Here is a 20288-nt window from a genome sequence, read left to right as displayed (position 1 = left end):
CTTTTTGTGATTTATGGTTGATTGATAGGACAGTAAGTAATTAATGAATGGTACTTTGGTCTGCAAACCACTTTTATGTCGTAAAACCCTTTTTTCACGCTTTACGGCACAAAAAAATTTAATGCGGAAGTGGGAATGATGTTGTGAAAATGCAGTCTTTTTCAGGGATATAAACGTTCAAAATGTGGAGTCAATTGCTTTTTCCCCTATCAGCCTTCTTCCTAGTGTTGTCTTTTAGTATTTGCACAGTAGGTATTGTCTTTGAGCTGTGTAGGATAGTCAAAAACTAAAGTCAAAGACGAAGTTTTGATTTCAGAAATCAAAATCTTATATCAGACAGAATGCAGAGGCATATCGATTATCGATTGCCGGATGTCTGACAGTGAACCTACTTTGTGGAAATGCAGTCTTGCTTTGATCCAATTGCTAATCAACTGGATCTGAGACACTGGATTTTGCAGGCTTATTTCTTAATTTTTAGTTACTGGATTGCACAACCTGGACTTTCCAATCTTGGACCCCCCCCCCCGGCCAGGCCCAGGCTTAGTTAGATAGAGCACTCGGGGTCTGCGGGTAAGCAAATGCGCAATATACGTGCATGCATGGCATGATGCACTGTCAAGATGTATGTGGCCTTTCAGTGCATATGCCTGTAGGCTGTATGGTTACCGGGCATCCATTATCATGATCTGATTGTAAAAAGATGTTTATTTTCCTGACCCAAGGTCACTATGACAAGGTGGTACAGGTACTTAGGACAAAGGATGAGGTGTACTGGCCCCTGGTCTTGTGTGGACCAATCTTTAACCAAATCAGAGGTCAACTGACCTTTTGAATCCTGAGAACATCAGGGGGACAAGGTGCCAGTATATTGACTGTGTTGATAAAAATGTCTCTTATTGGCGTTGGTGTGTTTTTCAGGGTCAAGAAGAAAAACCAGACCAAAATTTTGACGACAAAAGATGTAAATGTACATGTCCATCCCTTACTGTGGTCAATGAGACGGAAAATAATCGGAGAATATACATATCCACTGTGAAATCAGAAGATTGGTAAGTTTTCTAAAAGTTTTTGAAGATTCATTGGTGGGTGATTTAGTGTTCATTTCACTTTACCATGATTAATATAACATGAGAGGTCTCCCTTCATTCTCCAATCTGAAAATATTCACTTGTTTTAAATATGTCCCATCGTTATTTAACCCATAAGTGCGCACCTACAGCTTACGGCGTTAATTTTAAAAAAAAGAAAGATATGTTTTACTTGAGACGACTAACAGGAGGCAAAGACCCAGGAGGGCCACGAAGCCGCTATTGATGATGATGATGATGAATTACAATACAGATACTGATACACCCACTCATTATCTTTCCATTCCTTATCTTTTTCAGCAAATGTGAAAATGTGGTCAATCCTCTTCCGAAAAGAAGCAAGGAGTTCTGTCCTCTCTGCAAATGTAAATATGAAATCAGAAATACAACAACTATAAAGGTAAGTTTTTGATGTTTTTTTTTTTCAAGCAGTGTGTTAAAGTCGTAAATAGTCTTTTGTACCGTGATTAATGGTATTATCTTGATTTCAGGTTGTGGTGTTAATCATCATCTGCATTGTCTCATTACTGGTTGTCTACATGCTGTTCCTGCTGTGCTTGGATCCCTTGATGAACCGCCGCCCTAAGACTTATCAAGAACAACAAAATGAGGAGGTGAATTTGGTAATTATCTTTTGGCACGGGACTAACTCACTAAATACTGTCACATGGACCATTTCAGCACAGAAAAACATTTTATTCATTTCTATCCCATTGCAAGCCTTTCAATTACATGTACGTTCTTGGGGACACTCTTTGGGCATTATTCAGCTAATTCTTGTGACATTTTGGTCCTGCTAGCTTTCCAAATTGTGAGAAATTTCAGTGGCAAAAATTTGAAGTTTGTCTTTGAAATTGCTATCTCCAATAGAAACCTACATAATTTGGGGTTAATTTGGATTCGAAGTCTGAATTCGGACACTCGGAGTGTTCAAATTCAGAAACAATTTTGAAAGAAGACTTGTCAACGGTGACTTGGCAGATTTAACTATTTGACCTTCCCTTTGACCTTTTCTTGTGCTTGTGGTTTTGGGAACTGTCCCCTGTGCTGAAATGATCAATGTTCCCTCCTGTCCATGCTGTGACCAATCCTCCAAACTCCCTGGTCTGGTTATAAAATGACCTGTTGCGACGATTTTAATCTGGTAAAACAAAGACAATTGAAAGAAGAAAAGGAAGCCAGTCACATCAGCTGGACTTTGTGGTCTATTGAAACTGGAGTTGAAAAGGAGAACATAGTTACAGAATGGACATGGCATGCCCTCTTTTGCATTAAAACACTACTGTTCTACATTTACACATTCTATGGATGGAAGTCGACACAAGTTCCGATTTTTTGGGGATTTCCATTTTTTTCCCCGCTTAAAACGGGCTTGATTTAACAGCAGAAATAGAAACCCCACCTCTCTGAAAAATTTTGAATTTTCAAAATCGGACAAAAAATAACCATTTTAGAGGCATATTTTCAAGTTCCGATGACACATTTTCACATGAAAAAAAGTTTTCAGCTTTTTTGCTCTTGGCACTGTCATATCATTGAGAAGTGAGAACAATTGTCTCCATTCCATTATGTCAGTGCATGTTATTCTCTTCTAAAGACACTTTGTCTTTAGACTTCCATCCTTAGATGTTAACCTGATAATGCGATGTTCAATGGTAATGCCTCAAAGAATGAGGACATTGCCTTCTGGCAAAGCTGTCCTCCTTCGGTGCTCTCACTGCATGTATGTAAATAATGACAACTGTGACCTTACATTCTGATGACGAACCCAACACTATTTGAGCAATCTGAATTTCAATCTTAGACCTCCATAACTGTCCTCTTTGATACAAACATGATGAATTTTTTTTCGAAAGGAAAATCAAGCTCTCATGACATACATATCTGTCTCGGGCGTAAGTATTGGTGATTCATTCCACTTTTGCTTCGGCCTGGCCTCCATATCTTTGAACAGTACGGGTTAGTATGCTGAGATGATATGCTTTGACAAGGGAGTTATTCAGATTTGAGACCCCTGAATCATTGGGAAAGAGAAAAATGTTGAACATGGACTTGTATGTACTGTTCATGACAAAAGACCTGATTGAGTGAGACACATTTGGAGGCACCGTAATCATGGACTTGGTGGAGATAATGTATTTCGTGTATATTGTAAATAAAAAAGATTTGTAATAGGCAGACAAGTGAATGGTCTTGTCATATTTTTGTGCTTGGTTGCGGCTAAGCTGGTGTACAGTCATGGTTGCCTGGGTGATTTCCCTGATGTTTACTAGTGGAGGTCAAAATTGACAAGTATCTTTTGTTCTCAGTTTAGAATTACAGAGATTTCTTATTTAAGTTCAAAATTCAATTCAATTACAACCTCATTTAATTTTGATTTCTCTTATATTTTTGAGTAACATCTCATTTTTATTTCAATTATTTTGTCTTTCAAATTTAACTCCTTGGTGCCAAATGACATAGATCTACGTCTTTAACGCCCGACCAATAGTTGCATAATGACGTAGATATACGTCAGTAATCAGGAGGGGGGGTCCCATTGACTGTGGCACTGGTCTCTTTAAAGTGCTGTAAATGACACTAACTCTCTTTAAAGCGCTATAAGTGACACTAACTCCATCTGATGGACTAGTTCTGAACCATAGGAATTCTGATTTCCTTGCTTGACTTCCTCACCAGGGATTTAACGAAAGCCCACTCACTGTGCATAACTTATGGGAAAAGCAATACAGTTTTTGCACAAGATAACTCTACTTGTCCCAATCCTTTTGTGAACATAACTCATTTGCACAAAGCACCTTTCAATATACAGTAAGACTTGGAAGTGACCACACATAAAGTAAATGATATTCAACGCTCAAACAAGTCTGATTTCAATGACATTTTCCAAAACTATCGATCTCTCTTTAGGATGACCAGACCGTCACCCGAAGCACCCCTAGCACTGTCACGGGCGCCGTGGGCCGCAGTCGCAAGGCTAGTAATCTCGTCAATCGGGTCAAGGACACTCAAGAGAAGTGGAAAGGAACTGTGAAAGAACAGCGGAAACACATCTACGATACACATACTATGTTGAATTAGAAATATTGACTCTGTGAGGCTTAGACCTTATTGTAAAATTTACTGGTTCCCATTCTGTGAATGCAATCATGATTATAAATTTCGTTGTATAGTCGGATGTCGTTTCAAGTATTATGAGTTTACACCGTAATATATTACTGTACAACTAAAACTTTGCTTCATGGATAAATGTGTCCTAAAAGAAGACAAGTTTTGCTGGTGTATTAAAATTCCAGGCTTCTTGAGCCTTGTCTTTGTTTCCTTGTTAGGCCTGACTGTGTAGTGTCTTTCATTTTCATCAACATCAAAATTGTGCTTAAATTTCTGTAGTAGTTGTAACGAAAAACATTTCATGCCTAGTTCTGTCAATGTTTCTTTATCTGTGTCCTGACGACTTGAAATGCTTGGGAGGGTGGTACTGCAAGCAAAACTATGCTGGACTCCATTTACTTCCCAAGATCATCGCCAACAGCTAACTAAGTCTATTCTATGTTAATGCATTTTTCATATTATTTATTGAATATTAGAGAGATATCTGTATTGTATATAGATGCACAATAGACTTTTTTTGTACATTTGGTGTAAATTTGGTGTAAATAAAAATCTGATGTTAATTGTCGATTAATATTGTCTTTGTTTATCATCTTTTAACTATTGATGGCATTGTGTTTGTAAATCATTTCAAGATGAAATGATGAGATTTTTCTGTGAATGTTAGGGGCATCTTTGGTTCTGACATGTGTCCTTGATAGAGTTGTGTCCTGATTAAAAAGGTCCAATCAATAGAATGGACCAATATGGGACCAAAAGCAGTGTCCTTAGCAGAGGGGGTGTCTTGCTGATATGTGTTCCACTGTACAGTTAGTTCTCTGGCTGCATCTTGGATACCAGGAGCCAAATGTCAATCGTCGCTGGGAACTGCATCCTTGCTTTTCAGCCCAAGGAATATATCGTTCCATCAAAAACATCCCTAGCTCCACTACACCTAGTGATAGAATCCTTCCAAACCAGGTACTGGGTATACCATGTCTAAATTAGGGATGCACTGAATGAAAGTGTGGACCTGGCAGAAAATCAATAATCATCTATTTCAGAAATGATTAATTCTCCCTCTTAAAGGAAAGGCCGTGGAGGTGAAGGACTGAACTTGATCCGTGATACTTCATCAACTTGAGCTGTGATCAACATAGAGAATTGATGACTGATTGTGCAAGGTTATAACATGCAATGCCAATACTCATAGTCGTTCGGGTATCCTTAAGTGAGCCCGTTATCGGTTTTTTATATGTCCTAAGTAGGAATTTGGATTTAACAATTATCGTAGTCAAGGTGTCTGTTGAATAGAAGAGGTCACAACAGAATCAGTCCAGTAAGGGCACCCATCAGATGAGCAGTGTCCAGATTGAGTCAAAGTTCATTTTGCCATTTCAGGGATCACATGGGTGTGACGAGTTGCCATCTCTGTGGATGTCTTGCATGTCTTTGTGTGCTGTATAATGTCCCGATTCAAGACCAAGGCGTATAACTGTGTACTGATAGATCTGGCCGTGTACACTGATTGCCCCTTTTTAAAACTGGATGTGAATAGGAGATTCATTAGAACTACAGCGGATAGTTCAGGTTAGGTAAACTGTCCCAAGGAAAGCGATTTTTTTCACCTCTGTTTCCACAAGCTAGAAATGGTGATATTCAGAGTTGATAAAAGATTCCTACATCCATAGTTCAGTCTGAAGAACAAACCAATTTCGAGGCTATTTCAATTCAAGTAGAAATACTTTATTGGCAAAAAACGCACTGTGAGACATAACATGAAAAGTACCAATCATACGGTGTTAAGAGTTGGCCATATGTGCTGACATTTTGCTAGAACTTGAAATACAAAAGCAATCCGAACTTCTCCAAAATGAAGTGAAAGCCCATTTAAAACCTGGGAGACTGTTTTCTGGAAAACAAACAACAGACTTCCACACTTGAAACTGGCACTCACTTCGTTTTGAAGGAGTTCCACTTGCGCTCTAGCCAAAATGGTTGTGCTTATGGTCAACGCATAAATTTTGGTCGGTCAGAAATTTAATGATTGTCTTTTGTCACTCTCACAAATTATCTATAAATACTCCAGGCACTGACAGTTTGGTCAAGAGATGAAGCAAATAGGAGAAAATCATTACCAAAGTCCAATTTAGAAATACTTTCACGATGAAAACTGAGAACAGCCAATTGTTGTAATTTTTTCATCCCAAATATCCGGATATTGTGATCCCAACCACCTGTAGCAAATATTTTGGAATCTTGTCTTATTTTGATTGCATTAACTCCGGGATTGGTGATAGACAACGTCCTAAATGCGGTCAATTTATTATCCTTGGTTAAATTCCAAATCGCTATTTTATCATCAGCAGAACCCGAGATGCCTCGGTTGACTTTTTCAGAATAATCAAGCGCTGTCACAGTTTCTGAATGGCAGGAAAGTTTGTCAAGCTCTCTTGCCGACGGCTTTGAAATGTCCCACAATGCAATGCAACCATTTTCGTATCCAATCACAATGACTGAATTCTGATATACGAATTTTCCACACATACATAATCCATATCCTTTCTCTCCTGAATTTTTTACCAATAGTCTTGAAGCAATTTCCTTTTTGTTCAGGTAAATTATATCGACCTCGGAAGTTTCTGGCCCAGGAATCATCATGACTGATTCCTCATTGTAAATGCCTATTTCCATTGGTAAGAAGGTTCCCGAGTGGCAGTGGATCGTACCTGTAAAATAGGGAAGAAATCAAAAGAGGTTTCTTGTGATTTAAGGAGTACGTGTATATACCAAGCTGGAGGAATTGGTTGTCTCACTGCGTTGGTGGAGCTCCAATGTAGGCCAAATATCCCCGATTGCTCGCTTATAGTAACATGTTTGAGCAGCATTTTTTAAAAGATCTCAGGATTGACATTTCAAAATTATTTAATGATTTTAATGAAATCTATTCTCATACATTGTTGATTGTATTGGTGCATTCCAAAATACTTTATTTACCTTTTGAAACCAGTTTCTTGTCCTCAAATGTCCACATTTTGAGCGCTCCATCTCGGCAGTGAGTGATTATCTGATCTCTTATGGTTCTAATGGAAAGAATACTCTGTCCCTCACCACCGTCAAAAGTTTGATGGATTATTCGCCTTGATTTCAAGTCCCAAATCTGTGAACGGAAAAAAATAATTGTAATAATTTCAGGTTTAGCCTAGCTTTTCAGATTTGTTTACTGTGTTTACTGTAACTGTGTTTACTGGGGGCTAACCACAGAATAAAGTAAAGGAGTACCTCGCTATTAAGGACACCCTTGAGACTGACAAATGCTGTCCTTACTGTTACTCAGGTGTCCTAATTGTAGGTCAATTTCAATGGAAATAACCACTTTGGCACCAAATGCAGTGAGGGTATCCTCAATAGAGAGGTGTCTGCTAAGAGAGGTTCATCTGTACTGTAAGCTGTGAAATTTTTGCAAAGCTAAAATATTGCAAATTTGCTTAATGTCATGACAAAATAAAACAACACATTTTCATCCAAGCTGACATAAACATCGCAGTCGCTTTTTACAGCTAGCCATGTTGGAAAAATTGCCCAAGGTGACAGTCATTTTTACCTGCACTTTCCCGCCTTGCGTCCCAGTGATGATGAAGGGATCATAAGCGCAGACAGCTGTGACTTGGCTGCTGGTGCCACGAAGTATGAAGGCAGGGTCAGGAGGAGGTAGGGCAGTCATTATAGCTGCTGTTACACGACCTACGCGCTGTAGTTTGTTAGGAGACAAAACATGAAAAAACTGAAAAGTTTGCCGTTATTGTTTACTGCTGTGACGCCGACGTACCAAAACTTGTTGTAGTAGTCGTCTGTGAGTAAACCATCTGGTAGCGGGTCGTTTCGCTTCCTGACTTTTTCGCCCCAGTCGTTTCGCTCCAAATCGAAGTCGTTTCGCTCCCTGGGACTTTTTGGGGGGATTGAGAAAGTACCCCGGTACAATGAATTAAGATTTGTTGAAATTCATAGATAAACTCCACATGTACAATAATATTCACTGCATTTGTTGGAAAGTACAATTTAGTGTCAAAGTAGATGTGCTTTCCAGGGTTGTCCGTCAAATCTACAAAGAAGGAATCGTTTGGCCATTGCTGATCTTCGGCAGGTCACGTTATCACGAGTGAGATCAGGGTAAAGCCTCGTCTATCTTGTGGCGGCTTTCAATATTGACACATTTCTAATGGGCTTTTATGAATTTGTGATATTGGGCAGGTCATTAATTGTTTACATGTATTCATTGATGGTCTTTGAGGACTAAGTCACTTGTCCATTTTATTGATGAGTTCCATCCTGCACGAACGACCGAGCTCGAAAAAACAGTCAGTCGTATCCTCCTCACCTCGCACACGTTACTGACATAAGCTCGGTCACAGGTCCCTGAAGCCCAATTAGCGGGATTATCGGGCTATACAATGGGATATACCTCCTTTCCTGGCTTATCCAAATGTTTAGCTTGACAATCCCGCTAATTAGGTCTTTGAGCTCGGTCGTTAGTGCCGAATGTTAGCCTGAAGTTCAAAGTGATTTCCAAGTGGATTTTCATGCGCCTGTACGTGCTGACTGTGTGTATAGATGACGCTGACCAGTATGCCAATAATGCCTCATCGTGCAAGTGCTCATCCTTCTTCAAAATCAATGCCATATATACCCGTTGTGGATGGGTGGTCGATGGCACCACCCTTTAAAGACAGGTGGAGAAGTATCGGTGTAACAGTAGCAAATGATCTCGGGTAAAAAGCGTCCCGCGTTCAAAGTCAAAGAATTTCGCAATGAGCTTTTAATCCCTAATGTATATATTGAAGGTCACGGGTCACTATGGAACCACACCTCAACCTGTCACCATGCAATAGGGAAGGACACACTCTCGGGTGGAGGGGAGGGGTATACGGCCAAGACGTCGGAGCTGGGTAAAAACTAGGAAGCTTCCAGAAAACAAATCTAGATAAAACACGGTTCAGGCGCATCTTTTATTGACTGGTCCTTGTGCTGACACTGATTACCCTAGGTAATTAGCGGCTTGGTAATTGAGGACAAGTTTGATTTGCTATCTCAGGATAACAGTGGAGTAATTAGCACGGATTGAGTAACCACACAGTGGAGTAATTAGCACGGATTGAGTAACCACGCAATGCTTTTCCAAGCAACGCGACATCAATTACAGTCACAGTAATGATACTGATAGCGAGTGTCAATGATTACTCAACAGGCGTTGTCATATGCAAACATCTGCTACTTAAATGTTGTATGCCATCGTATATCAATCATTCTCTGCACGATTATCGCGGCATAGGACGCCTCTTCCGTTCGCACCAACCGCCTTTTGAATATTGTCTGTAGAAATCAGTGGGAAACATCAACGAAAATGTGAGTAGATAGCCCTTTAGATCCTGGAATATTTTTATGTTTTTCCCCGAATTTCCCTGGTGCCTTTCAGCAATTTTCACCCAAAAAGCACAAAGCACCATTACAAGCCAACTACTATGTCCATAATATTTCATCTAGATCTCTAACCGTAACTTGGCGGGGTGGTGCAATTTTGAAACCATGCCAGTCTCGGGTGAAGGAATTTTACAATACAGATTACAGTATATCATCACCCTTGGTTGGGGTGTGTGTGTGTGTGTGGGGGATCATATAAGCAAAATTTACATATACATGACGTCCATACATGACATCCAGTTATATGTTTTATATTTACTTGCAGGGACTCTCTTGAACAGATCTTTACAGAGGCGGAAATCAAAGGTAATTGTTCCTCATATTTCCCTTACCCTTGCTGAGAGGTGACGAGCCAGGGTGACGAGACAACGCATGTCGCAACACATCCGGGCACCAGTTGTTTTCAATATACCCCGCCTCTCGATACCTTTTCATATACGATGTATAGGAGTAAAAAAAATCAGATCTAAGGATGGTCGCAACAAGGCCCAGAGACGAAAGTAGGGGGATTTTCTCCGAGAGTGTAAAAATACAAGGATATCAAGTGAAGTGTGTTCACGATTTCTTGTTTTCTCCCAATCGATTTCTCTGTCCCAGACTCTGGTTTCCCGCAACTTAGTTCAGAAAGTACGATGGAAGCCGACTATTATGTCCATGAGTGTTGCGTCTGATGAAATTCGCGCAGAAGGTGGTACTTTGTCGCTAATAATCCTATGCGTTGCAAAGCCTGCTGAATGTTGCGGAGAGGTTTTATGTCTCTTTTCTCACATATTGAATATGTTTATTTTCATCTCCCATGTCATGCATTTCAGAAATTCGCGGCTCCTTCAACATATTTGACAAAAACGATGACGGATTCATATCCAAGGACGAAATTCGAGGAATTCTTGAAGGTTTTGGTGAATGTCCCACAAACGATGAACTAGACGCAATGGTGAAGACGGCGGACGTCGACGGTATGTAAATTTTACTTTAAAAAAACCGGTAAAAAATCGGCGCTATTTTGGAAGTATGTAAATTTTGGAAGTGCGTATTTCCCGAAAAGAAGAACGGCACCGCAAAGGGGATTACTAAGTCTGAAGTCTTAGTTTTCTGAAAGTGTAATTTTTGGCTCACCTGAGAGCCTTTACAATGACGCAGTGTCCGTCGTCCGTCGCCGTCCATCGTTAGACATGGGTGGTAAGTTTCGTTACCGCTGAGGCTATTGAACTCCAACTTAGTACACAATACTTAGGACACGGCGACCGCTTCTCAGAGACCGAGTCGCGACCTCATATGATTCACGGTTTGGCCACCAGGGGGTCAAAAAAAATAAATAGAAAAATAGAAATAGAAAAATATATGGTAGGTACTTCCAGCAATGATACATATCGTCTGCACTTTTGAAGGTCCTTTGTCACAGGTGAGCACTTGGTCCCTGGACCATTTCACACACAAATTTTGAGCATAATGTCATTTCAGGCGACGGCAAGTTTGGTTTCTATGACTTTGCCATTGCAATCTGCAATAAGTCCATGGGTCGACCCCCGACCGATGACGACGATAACACAGAGGACTTGAAAAGAGCTTTTGAAGTAAGTGTCCTAAGTTCAAGATAATTTTACATGAAATTAGGCTGAAAATCCTCGGTCACAAAATGAAGGTTATGCAAGCAACCCATGCTGGTTTGAACGATATGTGGCATTTCCTTGAACTCTCATAATTCTTTTTACGTTATATATTGTTATTCACAACCAATTTTTGGTCACAGTTCAACATACACTCGCGGGTAGAAATGGTAAAGGTAAAACTACAAACACTTTATATACATATATCATCGGTCTGTCAGTGGCACCATCCCGATAGACCTGCTTCGCGGCAGACTTGGATGGCAGTGGTGCAAGTGTGGTATCGTCTGCGAGTGCATATCAAATGAAAGAATCGTTTATCTAATTATATTGATTTTCAGATGTGCGACATCAGCAAGACCGGGTACTTGACGATAGCGGACATGTCCTATGTCTTTAAATGCATTGGCATGAAAGTTTCGATATACGACCGTAAGTTCAACTCCGTTTATACTCTTTACTCCCAGGTGCAGGCGTAGCACTCAGACAATAATAAATGACGTCACAACTCGATAAACCAATCGGATGCCAATAATATGTACTTGCCAGATTCATGAGATTGGTGATTTGCTTTTAAAACAGCGTAAGCTTGTGAACCATGTCAAGTTTATACCTCTTCTTTTCCCTTTACAGTGCTTGATTTGATGGCGGAAGCGGACTCAAACAATGACGACCAGATTAGCTTTGAAGGTAGGTCTAAAACACGTTTCACTTCCATAGTACGGACCATTCCTCCGTTGCGTGGCTGAACCCCCGTGGCTCTATACCCCGGGCCCGTGGCTCTATACCCAGTGACAGTAACGGACAGCACAGAGCCTGGTGAATTTGCTGGTACTTTATTGCCATGAAAGAAAACCCATATATCAATTATTTTCAGAATTTGTTGCCTGCCTGAAGACGGAAGATGTGGCTTTCTTCCGGTCTCCGAGAAAGGATAAAAGATCACCGGCATTCTAAACCCCGGACAGAGACTGTAATCGTGAAATTCGTTTTCGGATAGCTTCCGACCCTGCCACAGACACCCGAACCCAGACTGTATATAGTGGATCAGGTGAATACAACTCTTCTGAACTGGTCCCAGTACGATTTACGTCATTTGCTGGCTCTGTAGCTGGTTGGTCAGTTAAGTGCAACCGTACCATCTGCGTCATATCCGGGACCATTCTAAAGTGTTGTATAGGCTGACTGACCATAACCAGACTGCCATAACCAATATACATGATCGAAAAGATGCTGTAAATATTGTTTTAATAAAATTCTTATAAAAAATGACGTTTCCGTTCATTCTTTTTCGCCGTGATATGTACTGATAGAATACACGCTGCAAACGGTCGAAATGTTCATCCAGTTTATTTTCGCCCAATATTGCAAACATGTACACCTATTTTTCACACATCTTTCGAGTGCATCGAGAAATTGGATGCAAAAACAATAGAGAGAAATAATTTTTTGGCAACCAGTATGTAACCAATATGTAACCAAAATGTGTCCAAAAATCAAATATGGCATCCATCTTAAAAGGCCGCGACCCAATTAACGGAATTCAAGATGGCTGATTGGCAGCATTTTGAAGATTGGATCAAGTCAAAAATGGGGTCATCATCTTGCCCTCTATTCTCCGCTCTCTCAACTTTATATACACCTTGAAAGGTATAATAGTCAACATGAAAATGTTTTAAATAACAGGAAAATTGTGACTTTTCCATGCGGTCGTCTCCTCCAATTGAGAAGGGTGCCCCTCTGTTGGTGCCAACATCGAGGAATGAAGAATCGGTCTTCGATTCCCTTTACTCGTCCATCACCCTGAAGTCCCCAAGAAGAACTGACGTCGGTGCTGAAATTCAAGAAAAGAAAATTGTGTGGCGAAAGAATTGTGGAGCCTGGGTTGGATAGATAATAATTTTGCAGCATCATGAAAGGGCCAACCCAGAGGGGCAATACATATAACTTTCCTTTGGATGTAATTTACACCAAATTACCTTGATATATGATGACATACAAGTGACACAGATAATAAAGAAGACCGAAGAACACAAAATATTCTGGCGAATTTTGGATAAATCTTTCCAAATCTAATAGCTTTGACCAATTTATTGTTTACTTGGAAGCTTTGTTGGTGCCAATTTCCCCAATTAAGAGTTAACTAGTAAATATCCGCCATGCTGGTAGGTATAGGCTGAGACCTTTAATTGCATGAATATGGATTTAATTAAGATAAAATATCAAATAATAGCAGGTTTCGCAACTCCTACGAACGACGTCGTACGAATTATGAAGTCGAGGCTTTGTCAAGCATCCTGGCACCAGTTGTTTTCAATATACTCCGACCGCCTCTCGATATTTCCGACGTAGGTGTATGAAAGACCTTCTTCTCAGGACCGCGTCAAGTCGATATTAATAAGGTATGCTTCGTACATGTATATATACTTGGTCGTTTGTAGTTCTTCGTCACTGTTGCGAAGCCTGAGCTACTAAGTGAGGATTTTCCACGGGATGAAGCATAAAAACTACATTCTTTTCGGTTTTCGGTTTACTGTTAATACCTCGCGATTAATACGTCGCGAGCTGTAGCCTCACAAAAGAGTGCCATGCACTTTAAAGGATGTCAAAGAAGTGATATTTGATGCGACGAGTCTGCTGTGCATGTAACGCCGTCGTATTAGCAGAACCTTACTCTATTTCATCTATCATTTTATCATATAAATCATCTTCGACCTAATGATGGGCCAACAAAAAAGCTATGTCATGGATGATAAACGCATAATCAACTTTGGGCCCATGTGCTTGGTCAGTTGCTCATTGTCGAAATGTAGGCCTACTAACCGTATTTTTGAAGCCAGTAGAAACCCCGTAAGTCAAACAGATGATTTCGGTTCACGGGTGGTTTGCCGCGGCGCCTGATCCGCATGGACCGATGGTCTTGGGCGGGGTCCGTGTCGCGCGGGTGGCCCATGACCAGGGAGGCCAGAAAAGCAGCCAGGGAGAGGAAGAGCAGAGTCGAAGACGGTGATTTCATCTGAAATATCCAAATAAAACAGAAATCATACAAAAAGATTACGGGCTTTGGGAACTAAGGATATTTATTTGGTCATCATTTCATGTCGGAAATGACCACCAACGAAGTTGGATGCCATCGATGATGTTATAACAAATATAGTTAAGGTAGATCAGAGCCACCTGGTGGCAAGAAATGGAACACACCCTACCAGTGCCACATCGTATAGGAGTACAACATCGTAAGTCGACGTTATTGTCCGTCGTTTGGTTTGGTTCGGAAATTTCCGATGATTGCCGAAGTCATTGACCAAGGAGAGGGTTTGTCTTCATTTACATCAAGTTGTAATTGAATGAAGTTTTTTGAAGCGAGAACACGCAGCAGGTTGCCCCCCCCCCCCCTTCACCAACTCAAAAAACCTAGTTAACTATGACCACATCCTGCGCAGTACAAATTATTCCCGCCAAAAAACTTTCTCGCCCAGGAACCTGGTTTGTCTCAGCACCGATTGTGCCCGCGATTGTGGCGGTGTAACATCTGTGGTTGTTCCCCATGTGTCAGTGTTTCCAAACAATAGGCAGCTAGAGAGACCACGACTTTTCAATAGGGGGGATACACAGAAAAACTTGTCAATCTATTTTTGAGCGTTCCCAAACAATGAGGGGAAACACTGACACATGGGAAACACTCACATATATTACAGCGGTCCTCGATTCCGAAGTTGCATTATGATAATGAGCCAAACCAAACTAAAAACTAACACACACCGTACGGGTGCAGATTGCTCGAAAACACTCTTCTTTCCAATTTGATTGAAAGAAATCAGTTTCTGTAAATCTAGCCTTTTACCACAATGTAAAAATTGTTTTCTTTGAAACACGACCTCATGAATCTCAATCATCATATTGTATTGAGTTTTTTTATCACATTGACGACAGGTCGCCCAGTTGCGTTGGGATAATTGCTGGTCATAAGGCTTGTGGCGATGAAATCTGACCTGGTCAAAGCCACGATGCGAGGCTTCTGTACCATTTTTGTTAATCATATATCAAGTCGCGTTGTTGAAATTTGACTCTCCATCATTGCAGTGATAAAAAAACCGGAACGAAGACAAAATGACTGTTCTCGATCGATCAGGTATTATAGGGCCAGTATAAGGCCTAAACGGTCACTGTTTGACCGAACCCTTTTTTCTTCTCAAAGGAGAGATTTTGCAAAAACTGCCTTATTGTCAGAAAGTCACTAACAAATCGCCGAGGATATTAGTCAATGTTCGTGGCGGTCAATAATTGAGACCTGTCCAGTGGTTCACACCTAGACTCCTATGCACTCAATTTCGTCATCCCGATCGTCCTTCCTCTATATGCGACAGGACGAGGCCGGTCCACTGCGTCCAGAGTATATTCGCATCCAGCCTCTAGGTTCAGGCAGTTTAAGCAGTCATTCTGGCCACAGTATATCACACAACACCATATTCTGTATAACCCACCACTTATATACTATTGGTGTCGCCTGCAGGCGTTAGAAATACATGTAGGAAATCAACATAGTGGGACCAACAGTAAATGTATGCGAACGAACTGGGTACGTCGGCCGGGGCGCGGGCGGGGCCTAAGATTATAGAAATCCAGTTATATCCGTAATGCAAAAATCAGCTCAGAATTCCAACCGCTTCATGGTTTTTGGTAAATTTTTGCAAAATTCTGAGTCTGAACCAAGATTTGGGGTGAAAACATCAAAGTCTAGTTGATTGAGAAGGAATATCGTTTTCGTGATATTTTGAAGAATTACTGCCAAACCAGCATTGATATAAAAATTTCGCTTTAACATCTATCAGATTATGTATCTATCATCAATATCCCGGATTTTCAGCGTTATATCACGCACAGTTTGCGGATGCAGACCACTTAAAAAATACCTTGTACCCAGGTCTTACAGGCTTTTCAGTCCTATACATTCATGCTCATGGATGGTCATATGGGCCCTGGATCCAAGGCCCCTTTTTGGGTTTGATGGCAGAATTTTGCAAAAATTTACCAGATGTTTGAAAAACCATGAAGCGGTTGGAATTTTGAGCTGATTTTTGCATGCAGCATCTGTACGACATCAACAACTACATTGGCAGTCTTTTATTGGTTCTGCAGCAGAATACAAAAGTGGCGGATTAAAGCAGATATTGTCACAATCCGATAGTAGATCGACGAGTGACCCCCTTCTAAAAAAACCTTGCATGCAGGCTTTATTGGTATGAATAGAGAAAACATCCAATCGGTTGGGTATATAGCAGTTTTATTGAACCAGTTTTGCTGTGTGCATATGATATTCTCATTTTGTCGCGGCTTTTCTTGTTGGACCATCTCTCTCCACAAATGTGCATTAAATATTCCTACCACTAACTTCCCAACACAGCTTTATCAGACATGCCAAAGAATAGATGCCTGGACTTATGGGTTTAGGGGACAAGAAACAGAAAAACTGAGTTAGAAGATGATAGGCTCTATTTACCGGATAATGAAATTTAGAAAAAGGTGTAATCCAACCTACCTGTTGCGTTCGCTGCAGCGCTTGAAATTACAAATGAACAGTCTCCACCGAATTATATCAGTTTCCGAACCGTGCGCCAATGTCACCTCACTGTCCTGTTGATCAGCTATCAGCCGATGAAATTACCTTTGATCGATGGTAATCACTCCTCCGAAATGGAACACACAGTTTGCTAGGCGTTGGTTGACACGGAAGTGCGGGGGAGGGGGCGTGTTGATACTGCTGATTATGGGGCGCCACGGTCACATCACGTTGCAACGAGACTTTCTAGCCGATGCGATAATAGGATTGAGGCTATGCATTAGGCTGTGTGAGTGTTCCATCGATCTTCAAATAGAGAGGTTATGCTGCGATGTTCTGGGATAGGGTGACGTCGTGAAACACGAACAATGGTTATACCACCCTGCAATGTACTCCACCTCTCGGTATTTTAAACTTTTGTAATGAAAGAAAAGTTTAAGCCTGGAGTTGATTTTGAAAAGTTATAGTCATTACATAAAATTTTGCATTATTTCGCTGCGTCCAGGGTCGGTTTAAAGGGACAACATCTGCATGGCCTATAATGTTGGTTTTTCATAGAAAAATGGCTTCCAGTAGGACCGTGACTTCTCTAAACAGGACGAAAGAAAATCATTAAACTGCCGAAAACAATGCACTAGAACCCGGTATAACCATATGCCTGAAGTTTATTTGCTTTGGCCAAAACCTCTGGCGCCACTGGCGAAAATCATTATAAGAAGTCAGCATTAGTCGAATACAAGTGGTTGAGCATGGTGACAGGCACAGGGGTATTATCCGTCATTTTGCAATCAAATACCGCGCCAGTTGTCCCCTTAACGTTTTCGGTTGTACCCCAAATCTCAGTGATGAGAGGAAAACGCCATGACAAGATCACGGGGCGTTTGCCAAACAACAAGGGAAGCACTGAGGAAAAGGGTACGCCCGAATCGGTGGCACGAGCAAATTGGGGGTCCTTGCTTCCATGACTGCTCCATTTCAAATAATATGCCAATGTTGTATGTTGGGTCTGGGGGGGGGGGGGGGGGGGGTGGAAATCAAAGACATCCTAACATGTTTGGGTTGTGTAACCCATTATGCTTGGGGGCACAGTGTCTGCATCATTGCTAGACACCTCTGACCTACAGTATAGGCATCCTGAATCCTTATGGCCTTGCGGAATAAAACACATAAAATGCGCTTATTTTCTTTTATTCAAGCTTCCGTACCTTACATCTCAAAGAACATAGAAAATGTCCTGGGAATGTTGCACGAAGCGCTTCGACAGACATAGCTTTAGCCGTTGTTTTTTTCGCACGGTGCGAAGCTATTGCATATACGTTTGGGGGCCTGTTTACACCTGCCAAATTGTGTGCAACTATTGCACCATTCGCATGTTAATCCATCGCAGCAGTCTCCGTTATTGCAGTTCTGTTGAAGGCGCCGGCATTTAGCTTTAAATTTAGCGGATGTGGATTCCATGCCCGTGACTGTGCCTTGAGCATCTGAAAAGATAAAAGTAAAAATAATTCATTTGCAGGCTCCTCATTTGGCTAACCTATGCCACGGTGCTGCAGTCACCATCGTCCGGTCGCCATCCGCGTTAGGTGTCTGCCCTGCAGGGATCTTCATAATTGGAAAAGGTTTGGAATAAAATCGGAACTGGACCGACATGTCCGTAATGTGGAGGTGTTCGCCTGGCAGAGGTGTTCGCAGAGGGAGGTTCAACAAAAAACAACATTTAAATAAAGGTTACATAACGTGTCGCAGACGCAAGGTTATTTATTATAACTGCGTGGTTACATTGGCAACTCATAGAATTAAGGGACAAATATAGGCATACCATATGTTGGTTTTTTCATACGAAAATGGCTTCTACCATGACCCTGACTTTTCCAAACAAGATCATTGAAAAATCATTGAACGGCAATAAACAATGCACTAGGAAGAGCCATAGGCCAATTCACAAGCTATGTCCAAAACTGCCTCGCGCGCAACATCCCGCCCCGGTATAACGACGGATGGACTATAGCCTTGGCATTTATTGTTCTCATAACCTACCTGCAATCTGCATCACCACAGAAAGAATCACACAGACGGTAATCAGCATAGACTTCATAGTGCCTAAATAGAAATGAAAAACGGAGCAATTGTGAATAGCAAAGTTACCATGAGAACTGTGTACGCTCAAAGAGGTTGCAATCAGATAATTCAATATTTATCGTAGGAGGAGTTTCTATCTAAGAATCAATGCGCCACACTAACGACTACCTGGCTGCAACTGACTTGCTCTAGATCGAGGACTGAGCTGAGTGCGCTATCAAAACAAATACATGGATCACACGTGGGACCGACCGTAGAGCAATGGAAAGGGAACGTAGATGGAAAAGGAAGACGTGACCGGAACCGATGGCATCAGACAAAATATCTGGCGACTTTTTCCTTCCACGATATGATTATTGATTTAAGATTATTGCTGGTAGTCTAGGGTGAAATACATCCTTGAATACCAGAGTCAGTCGTGTGCTCCTCCCCTCGCACGCCTTCCTGAGCTCGGTCTTAAGTGCCGAGTGAAAGGCCCTGAAGCTCAAGATGAACTGCATGTTTATGTATATTACTCTCTCCGTATTATTCTATCTGGTGTAAAAGTCCAGTAAAAAATCAAGTTGATGTCAAAGTGTGTTTATAATGTACAGGATGCTAATAGCGCTTGACGTTTATGCCCCAACCGTTCTGGAGGAGCCAAGAAACACATATATACAATTAGACTCCCGGGACGGTCCATTACGTCATCCTGTCCACTCCGTGTCCGCAGTGCAATATACCATGCGCTCTACAATTGGCCTGGTGAGAGGTTGACCAAGTGAGTGGTACTGGCCAACCAAGCAGCTGCGGTTAATACATCTAATGACAGGTGATCCAACAGCATCCTGTCACACTACCGGCAAAGCACCGACACGCTATACCGGCACCTTCCAAACAAAAGTGTCTGCTCCGATGGATCAGCCACGGTTTTGTCACAGTCACGCCGCCAATACGTTGAAGAAATTCCAAGAAGATGTAAGGTTTTAATCTTTGGAGATCAGCCAAATATTTGTGGAGGAGGGAAGCAGGTAGCTTTGAGCGTATCCATCCTTGAAAAAGAGACATTAGGATTGATGTTCACCGCCGGTAAGTCGGCATGGACATCTACCCTTACAAGTGAAATAATTTGTGGGAACATGGATCCGAAAGAAAAAAAAAGGATAAGCTCATCACGCCTTGGAGTAGGAATACTCCCTGGGGAAAATAACCGCCAGGTGCAGAGCGAACGCAGAAGAAGAAGAAGAAAACAAATACATAAGATCAGTTCCCTTACCTGATAGTTTTAGCGAAATAGTTTCCAAAGTCGAAGATTGCCTCGGTGTGCTCCGTCGTGATATGAGGATTACACTGTCGAAGCTGGTTTATATTGGGGCGGGTTTCTTGATAAGTAGCTCAAGGGTC

At 41.4% G+C, this 20288-nt stretch overlaps 3 protein-coding genes and 2 long non-coding RNA genes across 8 annotated transcripts; 2 read left to right on the top strand and 3 right to left on the bottom strand.

Moving 5' to 3' along the window:
• Nucleotides 1-93: 93 nt before the first annotated feature.
• Nucleotides 94-4776, top strand: LOC135488647 (proton-transporting V-type ATPase complex assembly regulator TMEM9-like). Of its 4 annotated transcripts, none has more exons than XM_064773297.1 (6): nucleotides 94-248; nucleotides 922-1052; nucleotides 1392-1491; nucleotides 1583-1705; nucleotides 2948-2986; nucleotides 4002-4776. In XM_064773297.1, exons 1-6 carry the CDS (start codon nucleotides 183-185, stop codon nucleotides 4170-4172), a joined length of 630 nt encoding a protein of 209 aa, XP_064629367.1. In that variant the 5' UTR covers nucleotides 94-182; the 3' UTR covers nucleotides 4173-4776. The 4 variants fall into 4 exon arrangements, with proteins under 4 accessions (XP_064629367.1, XP_064629366.1, XP_064629369.1 ...); XM_064773296.1 differs by having other exon boundaries at nucleotides 1583-1714; XM_064773299.1 differs by lacking the exon at nucleotides 2948-2986 and having other exon boundaries at nucleotides 95-248.
• Nucleotides 4777-5917: 1141 nt separating this feature from the next.
• On the bottom strand, nucleotides 5918-7973 carry LOC135488286 (guanine nucleotide-binding protein subunit beta-like protein 1). The gene is made up of 3 exons (XM_064772830.1): nucleotides 7786-7973; nucleotides 7179-7341; nucleotides 5918-6910 (listed from the first exon to the last, which is right to left on the bottom strand). The coding sequence occupies exons 1-3, from the start codon at nucleotides 7903-7905 to the stop codon at nucleotides 6252-6254; spliced, it is 942 nt and encodes a 313-aa protein (XP_064628900.1). The 5' UTR covers nucleotides 7906-7973; the 3' UTR covers nucleotides 5918-6251.
• A 1212-nt stretch (nucleotides 7974-9185) lies between these two features.
• Nucleotides 9186-12226, top strand: LOC135488284 (uncharacterized). The gene is made up of 7 exons (XM_064772829.1): nucleotides 9186-9584; nucleotides 9925-9965; nucleotides 10472-10615; nucleotides 11121-11233; nucleotides 11608-11698; nucleotides 11900-11956; nucleotides 12144-12226. Coding segments are annotated over exons 1-7 (528 nt in total). The 5' UTR covers nucleotides 9186-9582; the 3' UTR covers nucleotides 12224-12226.
• A 6-nt stretch (nucleotides 12227-12232) lies between these two features.
• LOC135488285 (uncharacterized) lies at nucleotides 12233-16982 on the bottom strand. Its single transcript, XR_010446945.1, has 3 exons — nucleotides 16806-16982; nucleotides 14090-14282; nucleotides 12233-13100 (listed from the first exon to the last, which is right to left on the bottom strand). It is a non-coding gene; the product is annotated as an uncharacterized LOC135488285 (long non-coding RNA).
• A 1016-nt stretch (nucleotides 16983-17998) lies between these two features.
• LOC135488836 (uncharacterized) lies at nucleotides 17999-20218 on the bottom strand. Its single transcript, XR_010447052.1, has 3 exons — nucleotides 20161-20218; nucleotides 18864-18926; nucleotides 17999-18307 (listed from the first exon to the last, which is right to left on the bottom strand). It is a non-coding gene; the product is annotated as an uncharacterized LOC135488836 (long non-coding RNA).
• Between the last annotated feature and the right edge of the window lie 70 nt (nucleotides 20219-20288).

The sequence above is a fragment of the Lineus longissimus genome, chromosome 5, assembly GCF_910592395.1.
Source record: "Lineus longissimus chromosome 5, tnLinLong1.2, whole genome shotgun sequence".
Lineage (NCBI taxonomy): Eukaryota > Metazoa > Nemertea > Pilidiophora > Heteronemertea > Lineidae > Lineus > Lineus longissimus.
The sequence above is the reverse complement of the archived record's forward strand: the minus strand, read 5'-3'. Positions and strand labels throughout refer to the sequence as shown.